The following is a 25,467-nucleotide window of genomic DNA, read 5'->3' as shown; positions in this document are numbered from 1 at the left end:
ACATGGGAAGTGACGCCCTTTGTTCCGCCTCCCTGCTTTCTTTCTTTCTTTCTTTCTTTTTCAGGGGTGCGGGTATTAAAGGCTAATATAACCATCGAAGGCAAAAACTTCTATTTAAAAAAAATTATGACGCTGCATTTCTCCAAGCCAATGTCGAGACAAAATCCAACATAAGAGGACAAATAAAAAGCAGGCCAACCTGACGCTACTTCACCCACAAGGGGCCTTCTTGATGCAACAATTTCTTTGATTTTGTGGGGAAAGAGAATACGAAGTTTCTTCATATGACGGTGTCACCTGATGACCATTTCTTCCATTTTCTTTATAAAACCCCATGCCTCCCTCCCTGCTTCCTCCAACAATTTGACCGTTTGAAAGATTTTAACTTCACATCTCTGTCTTAGATTTACAAGCTTATCTCAATCCGAAGCCATGGTTGTTGGTGAAATTCCCTACCTTATCACTATGGACAAGACATCACAGTCTCCCTTGTTTTCTCTGCTCGATTTTTTCTTCTGCGGTACATTCTTAAACAGAATACAGACCTTTCCCCGAAATTTTTTGTTATCTTTTCTATCCCGACTTAGTTCTGTCAACCCAAAGGTAAAAGGAGATGTACAGTTTTCAGACTCCGAGGTGAGTCTCGGAGAGAGTTCTAGCAATGAACCCAGACATGATGGGAAGCTAGAAAGGGACGAAGTGAAAATGGTGATGGAAAAGTTGGGACTTTTTTGCAGCCCAGAAAGCGAAGAACTCGATGATAGGTATGGGTCGGGTGAGATTTCCGGGATGTTCCAAGAGGAAGAACCAAGCTTGGAGGAGGTGAAGCAAGCTTTCGACGTGTTTGATGAGAGCAGAGATGGTTTCATCGATGGGAGGGAGCTGCAGAGGGTTCTGTGTATTTTGGGGTTGAAGGAAGCCACGGAACTAGAGGACTGCCAGAAGATGATCGCCAACTTCGATGAAAATGGAGACGGAAGAATAGATTTCCATGAATTTGTTAGAATTATGGAGAACAGTTTCCATTGATTTATCATAATTATATGCACTTCTTGTTAGCGTTGGTGCGTGATCCGATGGGAAGTTGTGCGAGCTTCTCAGCTTCGTAATTTGTCTCTCGGAGAATCATGTCAATAAATATTGTATGATGTTTTTCATGACATATTATGTCAATTATTATGATTATAATCATAATTAATGTGAGTCCTATGCATTACACCAGGTCAGAAATATCAATTACTTAACCACACACCAACAAATATGTTGGTTATGAACGTACGTTATATATTTTCTAGCCAGGCCCGCTTGTTGAGGGCTCCCACTCAAGTGTCAATATAAGCCAGAGTTTGGGCCCACACATGAAATAAAGCCTGCCTCTTCAACTCGTGTTTAGTTTTTTTAAATCAATATTATATCTTATCTGTGAAGAGCTAAGAATTGAACATTTAAATGCCAAATACTTGTTTGGTTTGGTCCACGCAACTTGATTTTTCAACCTCCTTTGCTTGCAAGACATTCTGCATGCTGACTTGTTTGGCGGTCTGTGGGGACAAGGGCAAGCCATTCCCTCTCAAGCAAATGATCTGCCGATTTGATTTCCTTCAAAAGAAGCTAATGAAAAGAAGATTCATCCATTGCAATCGGTGCAAAACATCATTATTAATTTTCCCCCCCCGAGGCCCGTACTATGCAGCCACGTTCATAGGGTGTTTAAATTAACTTTCTAAAAATAATTTTACCTACATGTAAGATCGAGGAGTTTTATCTTAGTTTTTTTTTAATTGATTTTAAAGGATGCCGGACGCCCCCCTTCATAGAACTCTCTTATTTATTCTTTAAAAAAAATCCCTCAACCGCTAGAAGTCTAATTTTATAAAATTACATAAATTAATTCTCTTTATGTATGATTCTAACAGAATTCTTGGGTTAGTCCTTGAAATTGAAGACGTGTGTATAAAACCATGTCCTACACATTTTGCAACTCTAAATATGAAAATGTCACTCCCTTGTCTTGTCCTTGTTAAATGGTTTATATTTTCATTTATTAAAATAGGGCTTCTTTATTCCCGCCCTCAATACTGGTTCTCTAGTTGTTGATAGTTTGCTGCTAAAACGGCCATGAGACGCACTGAAATATCTATTTTCCTTCCCTCTCTCGGGTTAAGGCCTATGGCAAGGCCATTCAAAGCCACAATTCGATCGGCTACACCCTCTCCAGGAGAATGACTATTCCATCCAGTGGCCACAGACAATAACGGTTCAGGGGAATAAGTAGTGCATCTATTTGCCTCGAAATGCTCTTGGTACTATGACACTAAGGTTCACATTACAATACTTAGAATCCAAAAAGGAAACAAAACGAACGATAGAAGGCCCTGAAAGGAGCATGGTAGCTTGGAAAATACAAGAGTCAGTGATAGGAGGAAAGCCATGATACTTGCCGCATTGCAGATTAAAACAATCAGGGCAGATTTCTTTGAGATCCAACTAAAAAGTAACAAATATAAATAAAAGGAGGAAAATCAATCGCAAGGCAAAGGGACTTCAATTTTTTGCCTGAGCCAAGTGACTTCAATTACGTGAAAGACAACTCATCAACCATAGTAAGACTGTTGACCCAGAGGTGAAGCGCCACCAGGTCTAGTATTTGGCTGACCCAATCCTTGAGCAACTGGGCTGCTTTGCACAAGAGGCGAGGACCCAGGAACCGGAGGTGAAGCGCCACCGGGCTGTATATTATTTACATTCTGTTGAACCCCGGCTTGAGCAATTCCCAGAGAATTCGCATTATGAGAAACAGGACTTGTCTGTGCAAGAGGTGATGAAGCCGCAGGCATTGCTGCGGGGGAATAGGCAGGAACTGGAGGGGCCGCATAGGTTTGACCAGGAAAAGTACCAGGTGCCGGTGCATAACTTGGTGAAACTGCCTGCATGGTTGGATCCCATGATGGAACTTGTCCTCCAGGGACCTGACCCTGTACAGGTGGAGAACTACCAGGGTACATAGGAGAAGCCTGAAAATTCTGCCAAGCTGCGGCAGGAGACTGTGCTGCAAGCATACTTGGATCTGGGATTGTATAGTCCCTACTTTTGTCACTGAAAGCCTAAAATCAAAAAAATGATTATATTATACTACAATCAGCTCGATAGATGATCATCCAAACATATGAAAAATAGTAGAATAAACCAGGTGTCAAGAAGCATACATTTAACAAATCTCTTTCCGACCACGAATTGTCCAAATTTCTTCTTAGTACATCTTTAATATTTATCCCCCTCTTTCATTTTTCCCCTCATGAACATTAACTCAAAAACACATATTTTTATACCTTCACATTGAGATCAGTATGACGAGAGTATGATAGATGAAGCTTACAATAGCCACCATCATATATGCAATGCCCCTCTAAAGCTTCTCTGGCAGTTGCTGCTGTAGTGACATCTGCACATGAAAGTTTAATGAACACAAAAAAAAAATTTTATAAAATAAAAACTCAGAAAAGCAAAGGACGTCTGACTATGGTTAGAAAACAACTGATGATTCCGTTGGATTACAATCATAGGTCAAAATAAAGGCTCAAAAATTGCAAGATTAAAGGTCCTAAAGTCAAGCCAAGAACTATAGTACCGAGTAATAATTAAAAGATGCTTTTACTGCCACTCCAAAGTCATAATATATGAGATGCTATAACTCACCAGAACTGCCACACTAGCAGGTGGACTCTTCCTCTCAATTTCTTTCTTACTAAGAAGCTTAGGTTATATTCCTACAAACTTAAAAGAACATCTAGCTTGTTGCTGACCTCCTAGCATAACACAAGTCACAAGAGAAGTCCAAGAAAAATGTTCCATCCTGATGCAGGTTTCTATCTTTTATGGCACTTAATGGGTTACAAGCCAGGAAACATGCTTCCCCTTTCCCAACAAATCACACAAAGCACAAAAAGTAATTCCCCATCACATTTCATGAAGCACATACAATATATACACATTTTTGAAATACCAATCTAAAAGAAGACATTACACTGATTCCCAAGAAAGAAAAATTCAAGTAGGTTCAATACCAGGGTACTGAACTAGAGCCTGAGTTTGCCCATTCTTTTCAAATATAGCAATTTTCTGCACAGTACCAAACGCAGAGAAGACCTGTGACAGGTAGACCAGCAACACTCATTACAATTTGCCAACAACTTAAAATTCACATGCAGAATAACTTTTCTTACAGTGTGAAGGATGTCTACAGTGACAGCATACTGCATGTTTTCAATAGATGCCAGAAGCACATTACTCTCGGGTTCTTTTTTCTTCCCATCAGGACCAACAGCAGGCTGGGGATCATAATTAGTTAGTACATGTTAAAACAAAGAAAGCAGAAATAGGATAAAAAAGAATACCTGCACCACCCCCTCAATGGCAGTAGGATTAACAGGAAGGTAAGGATTCGTGTAGTCCCTGCAGAGTTGTCAAAATAGTTCAGCACTACTACCCAAACATCAACATTGGAAGAACATCAAAATAATAACACTTGTTAAAGAAGAAAATAAACTTTCCAGACACCGTCATTCTTAAATAAAGCTTTAAAAAGAAGAGGGTATGAAAATAAACAGAGATTTTCCTGAAGCCAGAGAACTCTCGTAAGGAAAGCAGATAACTGGGAAGCAATATAAGTGATTCGAAAGCATTGTTGAGTCTGTCAGCTCATTTAAATTCATGGAACAAATAGAAAGTGCTTCAGCAAAGATATTTGGGCAATTGGATTTCTCAAACATTGATCCCCCCCCTCCCCCCAAAAAAATTTAGAGGGATAGGCACCAACGGCCCAAGATTACAAACAGGATTAAACTTGCAACCTCCTACTGACAGGAAAGCTTTCATGTCATTAAGTTATGAGGCCATTGGCCTCAACCATTGATTCTCAGTTCTACTTCCTAGCATTTTCATGCATCACAAGTGGCCTAGGTCTCGTAATTACAATGGTCTATCCATGAATCCTTCTCTTCCTAAGAGACCCCTAAACTGGAAGAGACTATGATCTAAGGACCCCGAAACTAGAATTCTGAAATCCAGTTTCACTATCCCTCTTTAACAAAGATAAAATCCAAATTCAATCTGACCATGACAAAAATTGAATATAATGGCTGGAATATATTTGAGAAGCAGGCTTGTTTATGTAAATATCGTTCTCCATACTTATTTATGATTTCACAGTCATCGCATCAATACCAAAGATGGTTCAGAAAAATTACCCAGAAGCAGAAAAACATCACTTTCTTCAGTTCATTTTGGTAAAGAATAATAACTTAACTTTAATGCCAATAACAGGAAAAAGATCAAGAAATTTACTAAGTGGATATGCCAACACATCTGTATTCTGACTATCAGGCTTCACTAACCCCTAGATGACAAAAAGCACATATCAATTAGCAGGTCAGAGAACACCGTGAAAATGACAACAGGCCTTTGAAATAAATCTGCGAATCCCAAACACCAGCAATCATGTGACAAAACAGTACTACATTATAGTAGTTTTGCAAGTAAACCATTACCTGCTGCGATGAGACTGGAACTTGATATTAAGATCAGTATGTGCTGAGTATGATATGCGCAAATGACAAGAACCAACATGCTCAGGGAGCAAGTATCTGAGTACAAAAGCATAAGCTAATCAGCAAATTTAATACTTGCTCAACTATAATCAGAATCTATGATGGAGAAGATGAAAGGAGCAAATTGCAAATGCACGACTTGCCTGGGTATGCTTCTTCCATCCAATGCATTCCTAGCTGAAGCAGCAGTATCAGCATCACTGAACTGAATCAGAGCCTGCCATGATAAAACACATAAATAAAATGGATAATGACAGTGACATATTGAAATAAATGTCGCACGATAATAAATAACTGTCTAACCTGGAAGCCTGCAGCCTTTTCAAATGTAGCAATTTTGTGTACAAACCCAAAAGCAGAAAACACCTGAATAACAGGACAAAATACTAGTTCAGACATCATATTGATTTTTTCCTAAAAGAATAAGGTGGGAAAATATACAGTACATGACCAGATGACCTGGAATAATCACAAATCACGAGATCATCAGGCAACAACAAGAAGTTTCAAACTGCAGAGAAATAAGTGCAGAATGACACCTGGACTTATATGGGTGACCTTAGAAAGGAGTATGCGTACATGATAATTATTCCAAACTGTCTCGAACAAAAGTATCTAAATATGAGAGATCACCATCTGTGATTCAGCCGATTTCAATAAAAAATGGCACATGATTTAATCAGGATTCTTTCTAACTCTAAACAAAGAGAAGTAGATAAGAGATCACAAGAATAACTGATAAAATATGATATGCAATTCCATGTAATTTGAAGATATAAAAGCCAAGAGGTATATGATAAAGCATTCAAATTAGATTGGAGAACACCCTTTCAAAATAAACATAAACAAGTAAATAAATAAACTTGATAGGATGGACTAAGAATAAGGAGTTCAGGTGAATGAGAAACAATTTTCATAATTGCGAAAATCCTCAGATGATGAACCTTGATATTACGTACCTTTCTCCTACTAGTAAAGTGATTCTAATCTCTGTTAATGCTATAGATAATGAAAGATGAAAAAAGGGTCAACAGGCTTTCAACTCTGCATCATGTGAACAGCAGGGAAAACAACTAAAATTCGACATGTGATTTTCTATTGCTAGTGCAAAAATCACTTTCTAGTGATATTAGTTATCAAATTAGGATTCATGGCAGTCTGTACTTCAGCATTATAGTTCAGATCATACTACTTAACTGTTCCTGCTATCTAAATTACAAAAAAATTGCATGACCTAACAGGAAAACGTAGTGTCTAATTTACTCCAAGAATGATGGGATCCAAGGATCATGCATTTATGCCCATTATTAGAATGTTACAGAACGGTTATATTCAAGCATAAAAGTTTAAAACAAGTATAACTAAACCAAATGAGCAGAGAAGCATATAAAATGAAGTAAAGCAATGCTTTTGTCTAAACAAGGAGCTTGCAGCATATCTCCAAATCAAATCAAAAAGCACCTACCAAGTGGATAACATCAATGCTCACGTCTCCAGCTTCCACACCTTCAATTGTTACCAGCAAGACATTTCCAGGAACATCTCCAGGACTTTTATTGTTGACAATTTCGTGTCTATTAGAATACTGAATATAAACAGTTTTACCGCGAACTTGCGCAGGCTCTGAAGACGAGGCATAATATGAAACCATTGAAATGGCTTGATTTAAATCTGCCTGGTAAAGTCATGATTTTTAAGAGTTCAGAAATCAGAGTTGGATAGTCGGAAAAGAACAGTGTTTCATCAAATGTTAAAAAGCGCACCCCCAGACATGCGGCAGACACAGAATATTTTAATATAGGGAAATGAGCTGAAGTGTTTCCCGGAAAGTCAATCCGATCACCGTTAGCTGATCTAATGTATTGTTTTCATTAAGATAAAGGCATTTTTTTAATGCCAAAATTTTGTATGAGTATATACAGCTTCTTCAAATTTTCAGTTTGTTGTTTTAAATCCTTTATACGTTTCATTTTCACCATGGCCTTGTCGCCTCCAAGAATATCGCTAGTTCAATTTCTTTCATGCATCAGTCTTTGGCAAGCATCTCAGTTTATTTCTACCCTAATGTCTCTCGAAAGACAAATAAATGATTAAAAGGCCGAAAAAGAATCCATAATTAGATAACAAGTGAGAGAGAGAGAGAGAGATGAGGAACTAACAAATTCAACAAAAGCTTGGTTCCGATTGGCGCCGACATTGCACTTGGTGTTGACAATTTTACCGAAGGGTTTACAAAGCTCTTTGAGCTCCTCTTCTGAACACTCCCATGGAAGATTGCGAAGGTGCAGGACCTTAGACGGGGTTTGAGTGTACCGGAACTGGTGCTGGCTTGAGGTTGACATTTCACGATTTGGGGCACCGTTATGGAATCGGTGCAGCTAAAGATTACAGGTCCTGAAGGTAAAGTCAAGCGTTTGATTGTCTGGAAACTGCTGCGATTTCCAGATAGCTCGAAGGAGAGTGAAGGATGTGGATGGGAATTTATATTGTCATGGACTCCACCGAGGTAAGATCTGCGATATTAGCTGTGGGCTCTGTTTATCCCCTTTTTTTTTTTTCCGACCTTGGGGGTGCGCTATTCATCCTTCAAACAAGTCCCCTAGCCAACGGGTTTATCCAAGTAATAAACAGTTTGGTACTGTTTAAATGAAGTCTTGAGTTCGACTCTCAGTGTATATAGAAATCCCCGTTGAGAGACTCGTCCACAGCTAGGTGGGCAATGCGGATCGAATCCAGATGTAATCAGAACAAATTTCCGATGAACTGGGTGGGTAACAAAAAAAGAAAAAGAAAATCCCCATATACTCCCCACCAAATGAATAAATAAATATTTTTGGGTTCTTAGTATTTATGATCAGAAAAAAATACATATAATTCACATATAAAAAAAAAACACTTAGCATTTACTGTAAACATAAATTTTAAAATTTGATTTATGAAAAATATAACTCAACGTATAAATGTACACATTTAACTCGTAGATATAAGATTTAGGAAGCCTATTTGTATTTGAATTTTTTATAAAACATGGTGATAATTTTCTCTTGGACTATTTTTTAAAAATGAGATTAAAATCTATTAATTAATTTTTCTCATAATACTTATATCAAATTCTTTATATCTATTATGCCATGTTCTCAAATCACAGTCATATATCTTATTTTTGAAATATATTACCATTTAATTATAAATTCACAGTTAAAAAAAGATATATTACCATATGTGATTGAAGAATTTAATATAATATATACAAGCTTCTTTTTCTTATGCTTTTATCTTACTTTCTTTTTTATTAAAATTTTATAACTTCACTTATATATTTGTTTTAAAAAACAATTTTATTAAAAATCTCACTTTCTCTCTATCCTTCCCCAGCGGGTTAATGTGAAAATCCATTACCTAACCTCCCATCATCCATCAGAATCCTCCAAGCTAGAGTGTTCAATTGATAATTATATCTAATCTTTTATTTTTTTCACAAAATAACAATATCTTTTTTTAAGACAATTTTTAATGACTCAACACCTGAATTCAATTTTTTTTTTAATGATGCTAAATATAACAACATAATCCATTTTATCTCTTATATTTATCTTTTTTTTTTTAAAATAGTCATTATATTAGTTGCATATGTTAAAATTTCTATCAAATAGTAGTTTTAGCTAATATGATTAGCAATGTTATTTTAAGAAAGAAAATACTTAACTATTACAAAGAACTAACTTAATAAAAATTTTTAGTCTACTTAAATTTGTCAACTAACTCTTATATTAAGAGTTAAAAGTAATATATTATAATATCACTTTGCTTAGAGGAAAAAAAACGAATGGTTTGATAGTAGGCTAGCTCTCTTTTTGCCCCCAGCGTATGTTATAAACAAATACTACTTTATTCACTATGTATTAAATTCACCCTCCAATCATACTAAATATAAACCCTACTCTATAATAGAAATGCAAAACTTATTTTATAATTTAGATTACATTATAAAATAGGTTTTATATTTAAAATTAAAAGAGTATTTTATATCCGGTATCAGTGATTTAGATCCACACGTTATTTTACCCAATTATCTCATGACTTCCTTGATACTACCAACTAGAAGTCAGATATGAAAAATAATTACCTCGATATTATGATTATTATTGATAAGGAATAGATTCAAGGCCCAATCATGTGCACTATGGGGGGGCACTGGATTTCATTTGATCATGGGTTAACGGTTCGGGCAGGCATGCGAATATCTAACTCTGCTGACCAAATGGGCTCTTCGCATGCGAGTAGCGACGACTTGCCAGCGTTGAAGTGTTGACCAAATTGATCCGTCCATTGGAAGCATCTCCGCCCCTATCAGCACGATAACAACGCAGTGCTCAGATCCGTTTAGCTAAACGTGTCACAGTTCTCTTCTTTTTCTTTGTTTTTCTCAGAGACTTCTCTATAGCTCGTCCGTTTAACTAAAGGTAACCGCACCTTTGATTTTTTATTTTATTTTAAATTCATTTCATCCTACTCGCGTTTCTTGATTGATCCGTTCTGTCTGCTGTTTAGTACTTCTCTTATCGATGATTTCCCCCGTATATCCGTTGACGATCGACGCGAAATTTTTCCTATGAACCAGAAATCTTGATTGTGGTCTTCGAATTAATTGCAGCCATCTGCTTATGTTATAATTGAAGCATTTGGGTAGTAGTCTTTGATGACAAGGGTCTGTTGCGGGCTAATATGTCCTTAGGATATGCGGTTTCTTGCTGAAAGGCCAAATCCAACACTTGAAACGGCTCGTTTTGAATGTGTTCTTCGTTCTATCTATTTGACAGGGTAGCAAGTTCATTGCAAACGATGGGATTTGTGTAGATGTTTTCATGTTCTTCAAGCATTAACCGCAAAAAGTGGGGGGAAACGAATTGTGTTCCTTAAAATTGAACTAGATCTGAGTTTTAAAATGACAATACGAATTTCTGTCATGAGGCAATATCTTGTTCAAATGCCGGTTTCTGTTTGAAACGTATGGAAGTTATTTCCTATCCCTTAATTTTATTTTGGAGGAGTGGTAAATTTTTCCACTTCTTATAATTTACCCGTTATAATTGCACCGCTTCCCCACGCTTTTCTGGGGCTAGTTTTGGAATCAACAAATCATGGCCATAATTTTATGAATTTCATTATGTAATCTGTGTATCTTTGGCAGATTATAGAAGTTCGCCTGAAAGCTTTTAATCTGATTTAGAATCGGATATAAAGAATTTTCTGTAATGGCTGGTCATGGAAAGCGTTCCCGCTCTCAGTCTGACTATGACGCCAGAGGAAATAAAAAGAGGAATACGGGTGATGACAGAGAACAGTTTGTAATTGATCCTGAAGATACCGTGTACCGTTATCTGTGCCCTGTCCGAAAGATCGGCAGTGTTATTGGTAGGGGAGGTGAGATTGTTAGGCAACTGAGGATAGACACCAAATCAAAGATTAGGATCGGTGAGACAGTTCCGGGATGTGAAGAGCGTGTTATTACAATCTACAGCCCCGGTGAGGAGACTAATGCTGCTGAGGATGGAGGCAATTTTGTATCACCGGCTCAGGATGCTCTATTTAAGGTGCATGACAGAGTGGTTGCTGAAGAATTTCATGGAGACGAGGATATTGAAGGAGGCCACCAAGTTGTAGCTAAGTTACTTGTACCATCTGACCAGATAGGTTGTGTTATTGGAAAAGGTGGGGTGATAGTTCAGGGCATCCGTAACGACACAGGTGCCCAGATTCGTATACTAAAGGACGAACATTTACCTCGATGTTCATTGAGCTCTGACGAGCTTGTGCAGGTACAATGAATGGGTTTCTTCTTAATACTTTTGTCTTCTTTCTCTATGTTTTATTTTGAATTAGACAATTTTTTTTTCCCATTGCATGGCGCCTAAAGATTGACCCACATTATTCATGGCTCGTGAATAACGTGGTTTGCTATATATTGTATTATATTGATATACTGATTAAAAGTATTTGTTATCTGTCTCAGTTGATTGCCCCTAGTTATTCCAATTGCTGTTTCTTATGGGTCAAAAATCAGATTGTTAATCCCCTAAGAAAGTTGCGAGACCTCTTCCTCCTTCCCTTCCTCGCTTTCACACGTACATGCATGCACAGAGGGTTGTCTTCCCCTAATTTGTTTTCTTGAAAAGCTCTCAGTCATTTTCATTTGTGCAGCTCTAGTGTTAGTTCTACCATGCTGCTTTGATGTATTATCGCATAGATTACAATCATCCAGTTGTACCGACATTAATTGTGGACAATTTAGTCTCATTTTTTTTGTTTATTGTGCTTTATTTCATGGTGGTTGAATGGCTGGTGGTTCATATTTGCTGTGTAGATGACACTGTTGTACAAGTTGAGCTCTAGCCCATGCACATAATAACTAATTTTTTTCTTTCTCTTGATATGAGTTACCCAAAGATTGTTGGGTAATAATGGGCATAATTGTATGTTAATGTATTTCTGTACTGACTGGATTTGAAACTATAGATTTCTGGGGATCCTGCAATTGTGAAGAAAGCTCTGTATCAGATTGCAACTCGACTTCATGATAACCCATCTCGATCTCAGCATCTGCTTGCCTCTGCTATGCATTCTACCGGAGGCTCACTTGTGGGTCCAACCACAGGAGCTCCAATTGTGGGGATAGCTTCTGTCATGGGTGCTTATGGACGATATAAAGGTGACGCTGGCGGCTGGCCGAGGTCATTGTACTCAGCTCCAGGAGATGAGATATCATCAAAAGAATTTTCAGTTCGCTTGGTTTGTCCAACTGGAAACATTGGAGGCGTGATAGGCAAGGGTGGTGCTATAATAAATCAAATTAGGCAGGATTCTGGAGCAACTATCAAAGTTGATAGTTCAGCAACCGGAGATGATTGCTTAATCACCATTTCAAAAAAGGAGGTAAAATGTTGGTCACCCATTGGACCTTCTTTGTTTGATTTGATTTCTATTGTATATATGACAGTTTTGAAATTGTGATCATTCAGTTCTTTGAAGATACATTTTCTCCAACAATAGAGGCAGCTGTGTGTTTACAACCCCGGTGCAGTGAGAAAGTTGAAAGAGATTCAGGAATAATCTCATTCACAACCCGTCTGCTGGTGCCAACCTCACGAATTGGTTGCCTTATTGGTAAAGGAGGATCTATCATCACTGAAATGAGGAGGCTCACAAAGGCTAACATCCGCATCTTGTCAAAGGAAAATCTTCCTAAAATTGCATCTGATGATGATGAGATGGTACAGGTAAGTGCGTTGTTGTAATTTCATTTTTTTTTTCCTGGATTTTTTGTGTAGGCAATGGTTGTTCTTTATGCCCTATAGTTTTGAACAATTTTTATCTTTGTTGATTAGGTTTCTGGAGACCTCGATGTTGCCAAGGATGCCGTTGTGCAAGTCCTCACACGGCTAAGAGCAAATCTGTTTGATAAAGAGGGCACTGCTCCGGCATTTCTTCCAGTTTTGCCATATCTTCCTGTTTCAGCAGATGGCTCAGACTATGACAATAGAGATGGCAAACGTCATGGACGTGGACCTTTGTATCAAAGTGGCTATGGTGGCTCAAATGATTTGGAAGCTGGTGATGGTTTCGGAAGCTATGGCAGTTTACAGGTACTTGTCTACTATCATGAGATTCCCGGATGATTACATCCAGATGTCTCATAAATCACATACTCAACTATTATTTCTTACCCATTTTTTGTAATAATGTTCCAAATATCTATAGCTTGGCAGCAGCAGTGCTTATGGAGCCTATGGAAGTTATTCTTTGGGACGGGCTAGCATTTCTGGGTAACTAATCTTCCTACATACTCTGATATTTGTTTCCTTGAATTATGGTTTTTCAGTGTGTGATTTTCACTACTCAGATCAATATCTGATAATTATTGTGGATTTGTGATCTTATTGTGTAAGGTCTAAAGGGTTTGTTGAGAGCTATTAAATGAGCCCCATTGGAAACTTATGTTTTACTCCCTCTGGTTCTTATTATAAGGGCGTTTCCTATGGTCCTTTATATAAGATCTTTTGTATAAAGAGTTAATTTTTCTCTCCGAGTGTCCTATACTTTGATGATCCTTAACAAACTAAACAATCTCCTGACTAACTAGATAACCTTCTCTAATTGTTGAAATTCACTGAGGGTAATCTTGAAATTTAAAAGCATTAATTAATGTTAATTGAATTCACTAATCTCTGTAAAGTTGTTGATTGATTTTTGCAAGTGGGACCAGAGGGAGTGTTATTTATAAAAGGTTTTTCTTTTCCAACTAAAGGTTTGTTGTTTTAGGATGTGCTTGTTTTGTGAATGTTGACTTCTGTAAAGTGTTGTGTTTTCTGGTCAGTTGATACTCACCCTTTCACGAAGGGGAAATTGGGTTCATTTGTGATGGAAAATTCTAGAAATTTATAGGGGGAGGTATAATTTTTATGAAAAAAAGTTTCGGGTAGTTTATTCTTTGGGAAAACATTCTAACCTGAAACTGTTTATAGCAACTGTTTTATGCCTAAAATATTTTCCGGAGTAATGATATTTCTGATGAAAACGAACGGACCAACTTTTGCCATCAAAAGAGGGGGGAGGGGGTGTACCGAAGCTCCTTATTGACCTTGTCCATGTTGTGAAGAGACTACACTTACTGATATTTTATTCCAAGATCTTTGAGCTCATCATGCTGATATTTAGTATCTCCTACCAGGTTGTCTAGTCAGAACAATGTTTCTCGCAGGAGAAACAATGCTTACTAAAACTTGGTTGATCTGCAGGTAGACTACAGTTTTTATCCATTTTGTCTTTTATCTGGGAGCTGCCTATGATGTAGCCTAGTCCCATTGTGTATAAAAGTTTAATATCTTAACCTGACCAATATCCATGTAGAATTCTGATGCTCTTCTTTTCCCTTTGTTGCCTTTCCCTTCCCATCCAAACAGCTGAGATTTGTGAAGCCTGAAGCCTGCCTACTGCCTTAACCAGAAGACCAGATGAACCAGGGTTTGACAAACTCATGGCCCTCCCTCCTTGACGCTTCTACTTAGTGGACCAAACATACGTGGAGACTATTAAAATCGGCCATGTCCTTTTTACCTTGATTCCCCAGCTTGATAACTTGTGCTACCAAGAACCTATATAGTCGCTTGCCTTTGTTGCTGCTTTCTGATTCTAACGTGTCTTTAGAATTAAAAATTCTGCGATGCTGTGATCCTTGGGTGGTTATATATTTGTACCGTTGCTCTTGGGTTTTGTTTTCCTAATTGTTCAGCATTGTTTGGATTACGAACTTTTTGGTTATTTGAATTTAATGGTGTTGATTCCTGGTAAGTTGTTCTTCACATCAAATTTTGGTGGAGCCTTGTGTCATCTGTATTGCAGGTGTCAATTTCTTCCTCTATCTATCACTGGAAGCAGGTGACGGTATGTTGCATTATTTGCCTGTGAAACTTCATTCTTAAAAATTGAAGAGTACTTATTTGTTGAATTAGTAAAGGTATGAACGTATTGCAGCTCGCTCTACTAGGTAAGAAAGCTAACTTGACTAGGACAGTGTATTGGGTGGGAGGCATGTTTTATCTTTGGTGATCCAGAAATGTCCCTGTATGTTCATCTCCTTCCCGAGTTACCGATACGGTACATTATTCAATATCTCAAATTGCGCAACCGGTGCATAGTCTTTTTCTGAGCTTAATCGGCATTACAGCATTTTAGAATTCCATCAGTTTTTCTTTTACATTTAAACAAAGACTTTGATGGGCTAAGGGGTAGGACAACCGAATTTGCTTTTAGGCATCTTCCAGTCTTTCAAGAGGTTGCATCGTCTTACCAAAAAAAAAAAGAGGTTGCATCGTGTGAATAAAATGTTTCTGTGCCATTTTGATGATTCGAGGAACCTTGATACCTATCCAAGTGATATTGGTAGGGACTCTGAGCGATTGAAATTTGGCTGTTGATGTGATAGGCGCACAATATCATTGGGAAGATTTTATTTTTTATTGTGATTTGCTGACATGCAGCTTTGGCAAAACGATATTCAGGTTCTTTGTAACTTTTTGTTTTGGTGTAAAGTTCCTTGCAACTTATTTTTAATCATTAGGCAGGGCGTTTTAGGTATAAGTGCGTCGAGCAAAATTATGGGCCTTCGGTTGCCGAGCGATTCTACCTTTCTGATTGAGTTGCTCGTTACGGACCGCAAGAATCTTTTTAAAAAAATGACCAAAAAAAGTTGAAAATTACTAAATTTTAAATTAGGTTTAGTAATAATACTTTATTTAGTGTTAATAATACTGAATTTGTAAATAATAATAAGTTTTTATTGACATTTGTTATTTGGTATTTAGTAATTTTTATCTTATTTTTTAGTTATTTTCTCAAAATTTAATCTAAAAATAATAATAACAATAAATTTTGGAATTCGAGGAAGCAGGTGTTGGGACTTGGGGGGTGGATATCAATTCCTTTTGAAATGATTACAGTCATTTTCTTGTTTAGTGTATGAATATGCACTCCTTCAAGGTCAAAAAAAGAATATGCTCTCCTTTCGAACGGGGGTCAAGAACCAACTCACTGATTAAAAATGATAGTTTGAATGAGCAAATTCATAATTAATTTGATTGATTTCTTTTTATTTTTTAATTAGTTTTTATATTAAGAATGGAAATTAGTATTAATAATGATGTTGCACACCATGCTGATTACTCGATATGATGGCCCAAAAAAGGCATGTTAATTTATTTCTACTGCCTGGTTATAAGAAGACAATGCATTAATCTGTCAGATAATGGGTCCGTTTGGGACCACGTTTGGGCCTCCAAATGTGCGTTCCAATTTGGCTTTTAATGTGACTGTGATTTTATATGTTTGGATCTGCGGTGGGGCTATCTGATTTCTGTCACTGAAATGTATTTATACAATAAGCTCAAAAAAATTGTTTTTTTCTAATCTGATTTCTGTAAAAGTTAGATTAAAAAAAAAATTACTTTTCCACCGTTAATCTAAACACACCCATGTAGATGTTTTATGCCCGCATCACCAGCTTTATGAAATTATCCATTAAATTCTGTTAAAAAAGGTTGTCCATTGAAAGAACTTAATGAAATTATCCAGACCGGACGCTTCGCGAATCGAGATGGTTTCAGACTTCAGACCTTGGTATATGAACTTCAAAAAGTCATAGGGACGCTCATTACACAGGAGCTCTCAAGATACGTTGTGGTCGACCATTCATATACCCAATTGAATTTAATATTTTATGCGTTGATTCAGCAACGTAGTGGCTGAAAAATGGCAGCTTGAACTCGACATCTTTTTAGTTTTTTTCCTGTATGTTTCAAAGGAAGAGGAAACCAACGATTTTGTTTGTAAATCAGTAACTCCAATCAAATTTGCCGGCGTCGCTACCGTTTATAGAGATAAAAATTAAAATTTTAAAAAAATGTTGTGTCAGCAAGAGGATAAGAATTCAGAGCTTTTTCCCGTGAAAGCCTCACCTGTTTGCCAGAAATAATCGTGGTGTGTTTCTTTACGTCCAGTTGTAGTAATTCAAATCCACCTAATTAAACTGACACCGGACACTTTTATAGTACAAGTTCTAGTGAGATGCTGTCCCTTCAACTGAGCCAGAGCCTTCAAGGAAAAGGTTTTCTCTTGAATGACCCTCCACGTTCCACAGTATGGTGGTCTGAGAACCTATTCAGAGCTGAAGCTATGCCTTCTCTTTAAATATTTTTTGGTTCTATCACCAAAGCAAAAGTCACATCTAGCAACAAGAATGCCCCAAGTTACTCAGCTTTTTCCCTTACCCTTTTAGACAAAGGACAGCAATGGGACAGTTATAGGGCTGTCCCCACTGGTGGAAAATGCTAGCCTCATTAATGCATGTGTTTGCTTTGCTTCCCAACTTGCATAAGCAATCTCTTTATGCGAACCTCATGTATTGCATTTCTTTTAGCCTCAAAACCCCCATTCGTCTATTCCCTGCCAAACGCGGCATTGTAGTCCAATTGGCTTCTTCTCCTCTATCAGATAACAGATAGAGGGAAGGTCTGTTACTGATCTTCGTTTTAATAGGGATTGCCGTCTTCCTCATTCGGGAAAGTTCCTGCTCTTGTATTGTGTTCATGCCAGTGAATCAGTGATATACTCTCATTTCATTGGCTACAGCCCAACACCATACTATCAGATTGTCCCTTTTCTTTTCTGTGGTAAAAACAGTTACTTTGTGGTTATTGGTCCTTGAAAATTTCATCAAAAGTCTAGCATGTGGGGATGAGGTCATGTGATGCAGCCAAGGATGACTTGCCGGCAAGGTTTGGTTTGTATAATAAAAGTGACCGGCAAGTCATCTCTGGCTACATGAGACCCTCATTTTCTCATGCTCGGTTTTTAGATGAAATAGCCCTACTATCACTTCTGGAGATCGCATACACTTCTCAGAATTTGGAACTGACTAATGCAACTGTAAGCTGCTTAGAAGTTTAATGGACTTTCATGCCAGCGGAAAACATGGCACATAAAGTACGAAAATACAAACTCTGACAGTTAAATATTTAAGCTTTCAAGTTCCTCTTCAGGTTGATGTAATCAATCTTGCTGACTTTTGCAGGTTTTATGCGCACCCCGTTTGTGTCAAGTTTCCCTTGACTTCGCACCAAGGAATGAAGCAGTGATTACTACTGCTAAAATTTTCCAAAACTTGAGTATAATATCTCACATGCAATTTATCATGCATCATTTTCTACTCATTATTTTATCTTCATTACAGTGCGGAGATTTGATTACTGTCTTCTCTGGTAGGAATATTATTGAAATGATTCCAAGTTGTTACGCATGTATGGAGTGGTAAGTACTTGTCACTTCTTGTTTCATCACCTACAAAGCTAGCTAGTGTTCCTGTTTGCACTCTTGGCTATCATAGAGGCACAACTTTGCAATTCAAGGTGGCTGGCTCCACATACGAGATCCGTTGCAGTTTTCAGGGACCAATGAATACAACTCACAAGATTAGGTTACCCATTTTCTTTAGGCTTCAGTGTTGAGTTGCGACTACAGAGTTATTATCCATATGCAGCAAGAAAAAAGAAGCCTCTCTAAAGTTTCATCTGATTGCTCATGTGCTACAGTAAGTTTCTATCACGTACAGGGCTTCTTCTCTACCGTAGGATGCAATTTCTCGAGGTTGTTTCATTCATTTTCACCATAATAGAATAGCAGCAAATTGTTCTGGAAAATTTATGGAGACAAGACATGCAAGCAACTCTGCTCCGGATCTAGCCACTGTAAGCGGCTATTTCAAGGTTCTTTTATATCAATATATTCTATGGCTTCTCATGGAACCGTTATTTTTTTTATATGGGAGATAAAAAAAGGTCTCTTGTCTTTAATTTTTTCTAACGTTTCCTACATCTGATCCTGCAAAACCTGACTTTTACTGTCACCTTGTTTTCGTGAAGTTTAGTAACTATGGTAATCAAGACTGGTGTGTATGTTACTAGCAAGACCAAGAAGGTCGAATTAACCAACCCTTATTTACCAATATATCCTTGAAAGGAGACTTCTTAATAAATAAAATGCAGAGAATTAGGTTCACATTTGAAATAGGAGGCGAAAAAACAGTACATATAATCAAGACACACAGTGGGCTTTGGGAGTATTGAGAAAGTTGAGACAATCGGAAAGTAAAACCCAGAAAAGCAAAAAGGATCAGGAACTAGATAGATATAAGACCTTCTCGTACGAGCAAACCAAACATGAGGACGAACAGGCCAACTGTGATGCATTGAGTTGGGGTTATGAAGGTTTGTGAGTATGCAGATAAAGTCAATACCGCACCAACAGCTCCAATCAGAAGGGCAATCATGTTCTGACTCATTTCTTCTACAAGGAGGGGGGGAAAAACCAGGGACTCTCTTCTTCTCCTGCTGCGACTTGCTTCTTTCTCTTGATGCAGGAAGAACCCTCTTCTTTCTCGTTTTGATGGGCAAAGGACCGATCTTGGAATTCTGTTCTGGCTTTGAGGGAAAGTCAACTCTTGTTTCACTATCGGAGGGCAGGTCATGCAATATTTAATGTAAGATCAATTTGATATGATCTACATTAATGAATATTGACAGGGTCAAGATTCCTTTGTCCTGTTGCTTAATATTTTTTTGACAAAATATTACTTTAGACCTCTGACTTTACATAATGTTTTAATTGAAACTGGGTGTAAAAGTAGATTTGTTGGGTTATTTGTCAGCCGGCGGCAAGCGGTAGATTAGATACTCTAATGCATGTCCTGTAAGCTCATGAAGGAAAAGGACCACAAAAGCTTGGACCCATGTGCTATGTATTGTAACTATAGGAACGTGGTTGTTTAATATAATAGTTTATACGTGTGTGTGTGACTATTTGCCATATGAATATGCCAATAAAGTGACGATATAGGAATTTAAGTTATGTAATAAACATTATTAATTAAAAAGCATCATAAAAACTGGAATTGCGATGAAGGATCACGTCGTACCTATTATTAAAAAGCACTCTGGTGCCTTAATAGAGGAATCACACTCTACATTCATCCTTTTTCTTCTTTCTCAACCTCCAAGTTTTGTATTGGTTAAAAAATGGCGAATTTATTATAGAATTTTATTTTTTTTATTTTGTTTATTTTGTTTCTTAGCAGTTAGCATCATCAACATTGAATATCATTATGACCTTCAAAATCTTTTTTTTTGAAAAATTATAAATAATATTTGAGAAAGATAAAAAAATTGGTTGTTGTATTTGCTTTTCTTCTAACAAACTTTGACTAGATCAACTGGAATTTTCCTTTAACAGCGATTCAACCGCCTAACAATATCAGTGCAATTACACTGCCGGATGCAGAAGCAAATGCTTATAGGTTATTAGTCGTGACTGAAAGGTGAAGACATCCTCGGAATATAGACTGGAACCCACAATCCCATTGTCAAGTTCCAGTTATTTTCCCAGCGATGGAATATTGTTGTCAAAAGAGACCTATAAATATCACATGATTCTATGGATTAGATCATATTCAGGAAAATATATATGAACCTAGTAGAAAATGGGATTGGATGGCGTCTTATAGCCAATTTCGAAGCTATGTTTGGCTTCTTGACCTCGACTTAGGTTTTGAATCAAACAAATAATGCATCAGTGCCCTGTCATCTGCTTCAACTACACTATACCCAGGATTCTTCTTTACGCCACCCTCATCCATCAACTTCCTTACTTTTTCTGCCCCAACCCACTCACCTCTTGAGGCATATACATTAGACAACAATACATAGTCACCACTCTCGTCCTTTCTCATTCCAAGAAGCTTTTCGTTCGCCAGTTTTGCCAACTCCACATGTCCATGAACTCTGCAAGCTCCAAGCAGAGTCCTCCATATTACCGCATTAGGTTCAATGTTCATTGATTCTATGAAATCAAACGCTTCCTTCAATAGTCCAGCACGCGCCAGCATGTCTACCATACAACCATAATGCTTGATGTTGGGCTCAATTTTACGCTCACTCCTCATATGGTCAAAATATCGATAACCCTCGTCAACTTTACCAGCATGGCTGCAAGCTGCCAAGACTCCCACAAAGGTGATCTCGTTTGGTCTGATTGTGGTCCTCTTCATCTCCCTGTACATATCAATTGTTTCCTCAGCATGGCCATTGAAAGCTAAGCCTCCTATGACTGAGTTCCACGAGGTCACATCTTTGTCTCTCATTCCTCTGAACACTTCAAGCGCCTTTTCGATGCTTCCACACTTGGAATACATATCAATGAGTGCATTCCCAAGTAATGTGCTCAAGTCTTCTGAAAACATTTCCCGGATGTAGCTATGTGTATTTTGTCCGATGTCCAAATCTCCAAGTTCGGCACAAGCAGATAGCAGGCTCAACATTGTCACTTCATCTGGGCGCTCCCCAACTTTTCTCATCTCCTCGAACAATTCCATTGCCTGCTCATGCGAGCCACAAAGCACGTAACCTGCGATCATTGCGTTCCAAGTTACCACGTCTCTCTTTGGAACTTCGTCAAACAGCTTTTTCGCGCTCTCCATCTCCCCTTGCTTAGCATACGCAGTTATCATTACGTTCCAAGAAACTAAATCTCTCACGGGCATTTCATCAAATAGTTGACGAGCGAGACTCAGATCCCCTCGCTTGGCATATGCCGTGCTTAGTGCTGACCAGGGGACTACGTCCGTCTTCGCGTGATCATCAAAAAGTGCGTTCGCAATCTTCAAGTCCCCACAATTAGCGTGAAAGAATATAAGAGTATTTCGTACCGATGGATTTGACAGGAACCCGAATTTCACAACCCTACCATGAACTGCTGTACCCGTCTTAACCCACAAAAGCTTTGTGCAAGCCTTGAGCACGAAAGGGAAAGTGAAGCTATCGGGCTTTATACTTTGATTATCCATTTGGGCGTACAGAGCAATTGCCTTCACGGGATTTGAGCTTTGAGCAGAGGCTCTGATCATGGTGTTCCACATGAAAATATCTGGTTCATCGATATGAGCAAACACATGGTGGGCATACTCTATGGTGCTCACAAATTCCATGGCACTTGTGAAAATGAGCTCTCTGATGTATCGAACGTTTGAGTTGAAGCCATTGACGATCATGTAAGCGTGGATCTGTTTGAGAGTTCGAAAGTTGCAGCATTTTTGCCATATACTCGATCGCCCGCGGCGGTTAATGCCGCTTCTTTTTCTGATCATCAGACTCACAGCCGGCCCCCTATGTTTCTAATCTCAATTCCCTGAATAAACATGAACACAGTTCAATGAATAAAACGCGGGGATAAAAGTTGTAAGCTTATTAGTTTCTATTTATCTTCCTCGGTAGTAGTCTGCAAATTTTCATTCACTTGCATTTCAAATGAGTAGCAATAGCTAATGATTTGAAGAAAAAGACTGACTTAAGCGATCCATTTAATTAAGCCCTTTGTTTATCGCCATATGGATATGTCTCTAATCATCGCCCAAAGTTTTTATCAGTCAACAATTACCAATGTAAGATACAAAACCTTGACAAACGCTATATATACATATGTGTGTATTACAAATCATACAATTTCATTTGTCAAGTTTTATGTGATACATCATATCTACTTCTAGTGAAGTCATAGAGTAAAATTACTGACCAAAGCAATATCAAAGATTATTTTTATATAAAATTCACAAAGACTAATTTTTTTAATATAATTATATGATACCCAATATTATCACCTCAGATTTGATTAATATTACCAGGCCTAATTGAGGATAACTTTTTTAATCTATTTTTTCATACACACTAATCCTCAATCTAACTTAACAAAATCAAGTCCTTTTTTTTTTAATCTAACATAGGACTCGTTAAAATTTTTTACAAGCACATTTCACATAAGTGAGATAAAATTTTTATCATATATTTATCTCGTGATTCGTTAATCACGGATAAACAACTGATTATAAGCTATCTTAACCGGTCCTGATCATATATTCGTAAATATTTTTGCCAGAACTCCAAACGACAGCCAGAGAGTATAAGTATGCTAGTGAGCCCAACAAAATAACTGAATTCAAGGAACTGGCCCTTTGAGAGTATGGGCCATGGCTGTCTCATTAAACCTAAGACTGGGCCTTCTGGACGGAATCAGTATTCTCTGAAAAAATCGCCAAAAAAGAACATGAGATTTGTTCAATAGAGACGATTTGGCGCGCGAAATGTTCATCATCATTCAACGGTTAGGATTTATACTCCCTTTGGTTAAGGAACTTCCATTCAATGGATTTTCGGAATGCACGAGTTGGATTCCATTCCATTTCTCTTTGATAATCTAGCTTACGAGGAAGGGAGACATGAGCAAGAATTCATATATCTTCGCGAGTTAAGATCATTGAGGCTTACTTCGTCCACGCAATGACATATGACAGTTACCAGCTGGTTAAGGAAGAGATCGTTATGGTTATCTTGAATTATTTCTTTAGTTATTTATTTTCACGGAGAACTTTTGTTGAAGCCTTCGTTCATGCTGGTCATCGCACAGTCGTTCCCATTATGATCCACGCAAGTCTCTAAATGAACTTAGATGTTTGTATACTGTTTCTTCCAAGATGGCTTCCATTATCGAACTTGACTCGAGCAAGCTATTTTTCCAGGGTGCTTCAAAAGCCATCCTGATTTTTAAGAAATCACTTGGAGTAAGTGATTTGTAAGAGTAATCTCTTACTCCGGTAAGAGCTGGTCTGGTTTACCATCTCTAGGGAATGGTTACAAAGCTTGTCCTTTTTACTACTAGCTTGATGATCACCGCTTTAAGGAAAAGCTTACATTAATGGGGCGAAACCCACCGAACAAAAAAAGCTTAATGGGGTGAAACCCACCGATTTCTTTTTCTGATGAGTCTACCCTAAACATTAATGAAAGGAGGAGATGACTTAGAAAAAGTTAGCTAGGTCCCTCATTGGGATGGATAATTTTAGATACAGCCGTGCGATGTAAGGATGATGAGCCCAGCAGCATTTGTTCAAGAACTCGAGATCATTTTCAAATATTGAATGCAAGCTTGGGGATTTTGATCAGCAGTTGGAGGAATCTATGCTGAATCTGGAAACGCATTAAGTAAACTAATAATCCCGCACATGAATGTAATCAAAAGTTTCAACCTACTCAGCTCAAGGTTAAGCTTTAAAACCTTAAAAGTCGGTTTCACCTGATGATGCCTTCATTATGACATTTTTGGAAGTGTTTTCTTCGGTGAAAAAGACATTTCAAGACATGGTTTTATGATGAGTTATGACAAATAATTTATATGCTTATCTCCTAACAGACCTTGTAGAGAAATAAAATGTGATTTACTCCTCAGTGATCGGTGATTTAATGAGATCAGGCCCGCCTACCTACGGCACGTTATGTATTTCCTGTTTCGATTTGACCTCTGATATATTATCGAGTTTATTTTTTTCATTTATATTACCATCATATTTAGGCATCACCAAGATTCTTACCTTCTACGACAGTGGTAAAGGATCAGAAGTTACTCTACCCTTCAGGATCAACTAGTGACTTAATGTTTTAAATGTGCTTCCTCATCACCTGGGTTTTACTGGTGACATGGGTGCCTTTAGCTCAATCAGATTTTTTGTTAGAACAGGAAAACTGAAGTACAGAGATTATTATTGTTAACAATTTTATAACGATTTCACAGATATTCCTTGTAATTTTTATATTTATAACTCCTAGTCCTCAAATCATAGTTGACCAATTACTGAGCTTACCAACTTCCTTGATCATTCTCTGGTCAGAGGGTATTCCGATTCTCCCGCTGGAGCCAAATTAGTGTTGAGGGTGCTTGTGAATTGTGTGACTCAGTAAACGTTGGCTGGCTCAATTATGTGTCCAGTGAAAATGATAGCTTTTCTGGCAGACACTGAATTGAAGCACATACTGAGATGAATGCCAATGGTAAATTGAAAAGATTTATTATTTCTGGAAACGATTCATGAGTCGATTTTCATCCCTTACTGTCGGGCATCGCGGACCACGTGGGACTCGCATGACTTTGACAAGTGTAAGGGGCTGTCATTTAATAGGATCATTATGACTGTGTTGGACCATCACAATGCCAGAGCTGGCAATGATCAAAGAAAATTTAAGAAGGTGTCCCCATTGTCCTTCCTCTAGCCTATATGAGTCTTGGATCCATGAGACCTTTTCCATCGCACAACAGATACACACATTTAAGTTTTTCTATATGAGCTCTTTTTCATCTATGGGCCAGTTCTTTAGTCTTTTCATGCTCCAAATCCTTCAAGATGCCCTCCCGCAACCTTCTGAGCCCCACCTTA

General features: G+C 37.8%; 5 protein-coding genes and 1 long non-coding RNA gene across 9 annotated transcripts; 3 read left to right on the top strand and 3 right to left on the bottom strand.

Moving 5' to 3' along the window:
* Positions 1-264: 264 nt before the first annotated feature.
* On the top strand, positions 265-1,285 carry LOC114736793 (probable calcium-binding protein CML45). The gene has a single exon (XM_028924664.1). It carries the CDS (start codon positions 433-435, stop codon positions 1,027-1,029), a length of 597 nt encoding a protein of 198 aa, XP_028780497.1. The 5' UTR covers positions 265-432; the 3' UTR covers positions 1,030-1,285.
* A 973-nt stretch (positions 1,286-2,258) lies between these two features.
* LOC114736791 (polypyrimidine tract-binding protein homolog 1) lies at positions 2,259-8,111 on the bottom strand. Of its 2 annotated transcripts, none has more exons than XM_028924660.1 (10): positions 7,766-8,109; positions 7,072-7,281; positions 5,910-5,972; positions 5,750-5,823; positions 5,547-5,642; positions 4,395-4,452; positions 4,224-4,328; positions 4,065-4,146; positions 3,330-3,442; positions 2,259-3,104 (listed from the first exon to the last, which is right to left on the bottom strand). In XM_028924660.1, exons 1-10 carry the CDS (start codon positions 7,946-7,948, stop codon positions 2,595-2,597), a joined length of 1,494 nt encoding a protein of 497 aa, XP_028780493.1. In that variant the 5' UTR covers positions 7,949-8,109; the 3' UTR covers positions 2,259-2,594. The 2 variants fall into 2 exon arrangements, with proteins under 2 accessions (XP_028780493.1, XP_028780494.1); XM_028924661.1 differs by having other exon boundaries at positions 2,981-3,104; positions 3,377-3,442; positions 7,766-8,111.
* Positions 8,112-9,905: 1,794 nt separating this feature from the next.
* On the top strand, positions 9,906-15,719 carry LOC114736789 (KH domain-containing protein At4g18375). 3 transcript variants are annotated; one of them, XM_028924658.1, is made up of 10 exons: positions 9,906-10,069; positions 10,798-11,425; positions 12,123-12,539; positions 12,626-12,883; positions 12,992-13,249; positions 13,365-13,429; positions 14,335-14,401; positions 14,567-15,047; positions 15,138-15,438; positions 15,469-15,719. In XM_028924658.1, the coding sequence occupies exons 2-7, from the start codon at positions 10,862-10,864 to the stop codon at positions 14,381-14,383; spliced, it is 1,611 nt and encodes a 536-aa protein (XP_028780491.1). In that variant the 5' UTR covers positions 9,906-10,069; positions 10,798-10,861; the 3' UTR covers positions 14,384-14,401; positions 14,567-15,047; positions 15,138-15,438; positions 15,469-15,719. The 3 variants fall into 3 exon arrangements, with proteins under 3 accessions (XP_028780491.1, XP_028780489.1, XP_028780490.1); XM_028924656.1 differs by having other exon boundaries at positions 14,567-15,438; XM_028924657.1 differs by having other exon boundaries at positions 9,987-9,999; positions 14,567-15,438.
* Positions 15,720-17,345: 1,626 nt separating this feature from the next.
* LOC114736796 (uncharacterized) lies at positions 17,346-18,961 on the top strand. The gene is made up of 2 exons (XR_003739376.1): positions 17,346-18,291; positions 18,391-18,961. It is a non-coding gene; the product is annotated as an uncharacterized LOC114736796 (long non-coding RNA).
* Positions 18,962-19,153: 192 nt separating this feature from the next.
* On the bottom strand, positions 19,154-19,828 carry LOC114736794 (uncharacterized). The gene has a single exon (XM_028924665.1). It carries the CDS (start codon positions 19,681-19,683, stop codon positions 19,336-19,338), a length of 348 nt encoding a protein of 115 aa, XP_028780498.1. The 5' UTR covers positions 19,684-19,828; the 3' UTR covers positions 19,154-19,335.
* Positions 19,829-20,633: 805 nt separating this feature from the next.
* Positions 20,634-22,508, bottom strand: LOC114736821 (pentatricopeptide repeat-containing protein At5g15300). Its single transcript, XM_028924702.1, has one exon. It carries the CDS (start codon positions 22,351-22,353, stop codon positions 20,728-20,730), a length of 1,626 nt encoding a protein of 541 aa, XP_028780535.1. The 5' UTR covers positions 22,354-22,508; the 3' UTR covers positions 20,634-20,727.
* Positions 22,509-25,467: the final 2,959 nt, after the last annotated feature.

Source organism: Neltuma alba, unplaced genomic scaffold (assembly GCF_004799145.2).
Source record: "Neltuma alba isolate B1F8T4 unplaced genomic scaffold, ASM479914v2 tig00013372_pilon, whole genome shotgun sequence".
NCBI lineage: Eukaryota > Viridiplantae > Streptophyta > Magnoliopsida > Fabales > Fabaceae > Neltuma > Neltuma alba.
The sequence above is the reverse complement of the archived record's forward strand: the minus strand, read 5'-3'. Positions and strand labels throughout refer to the sequence as shown.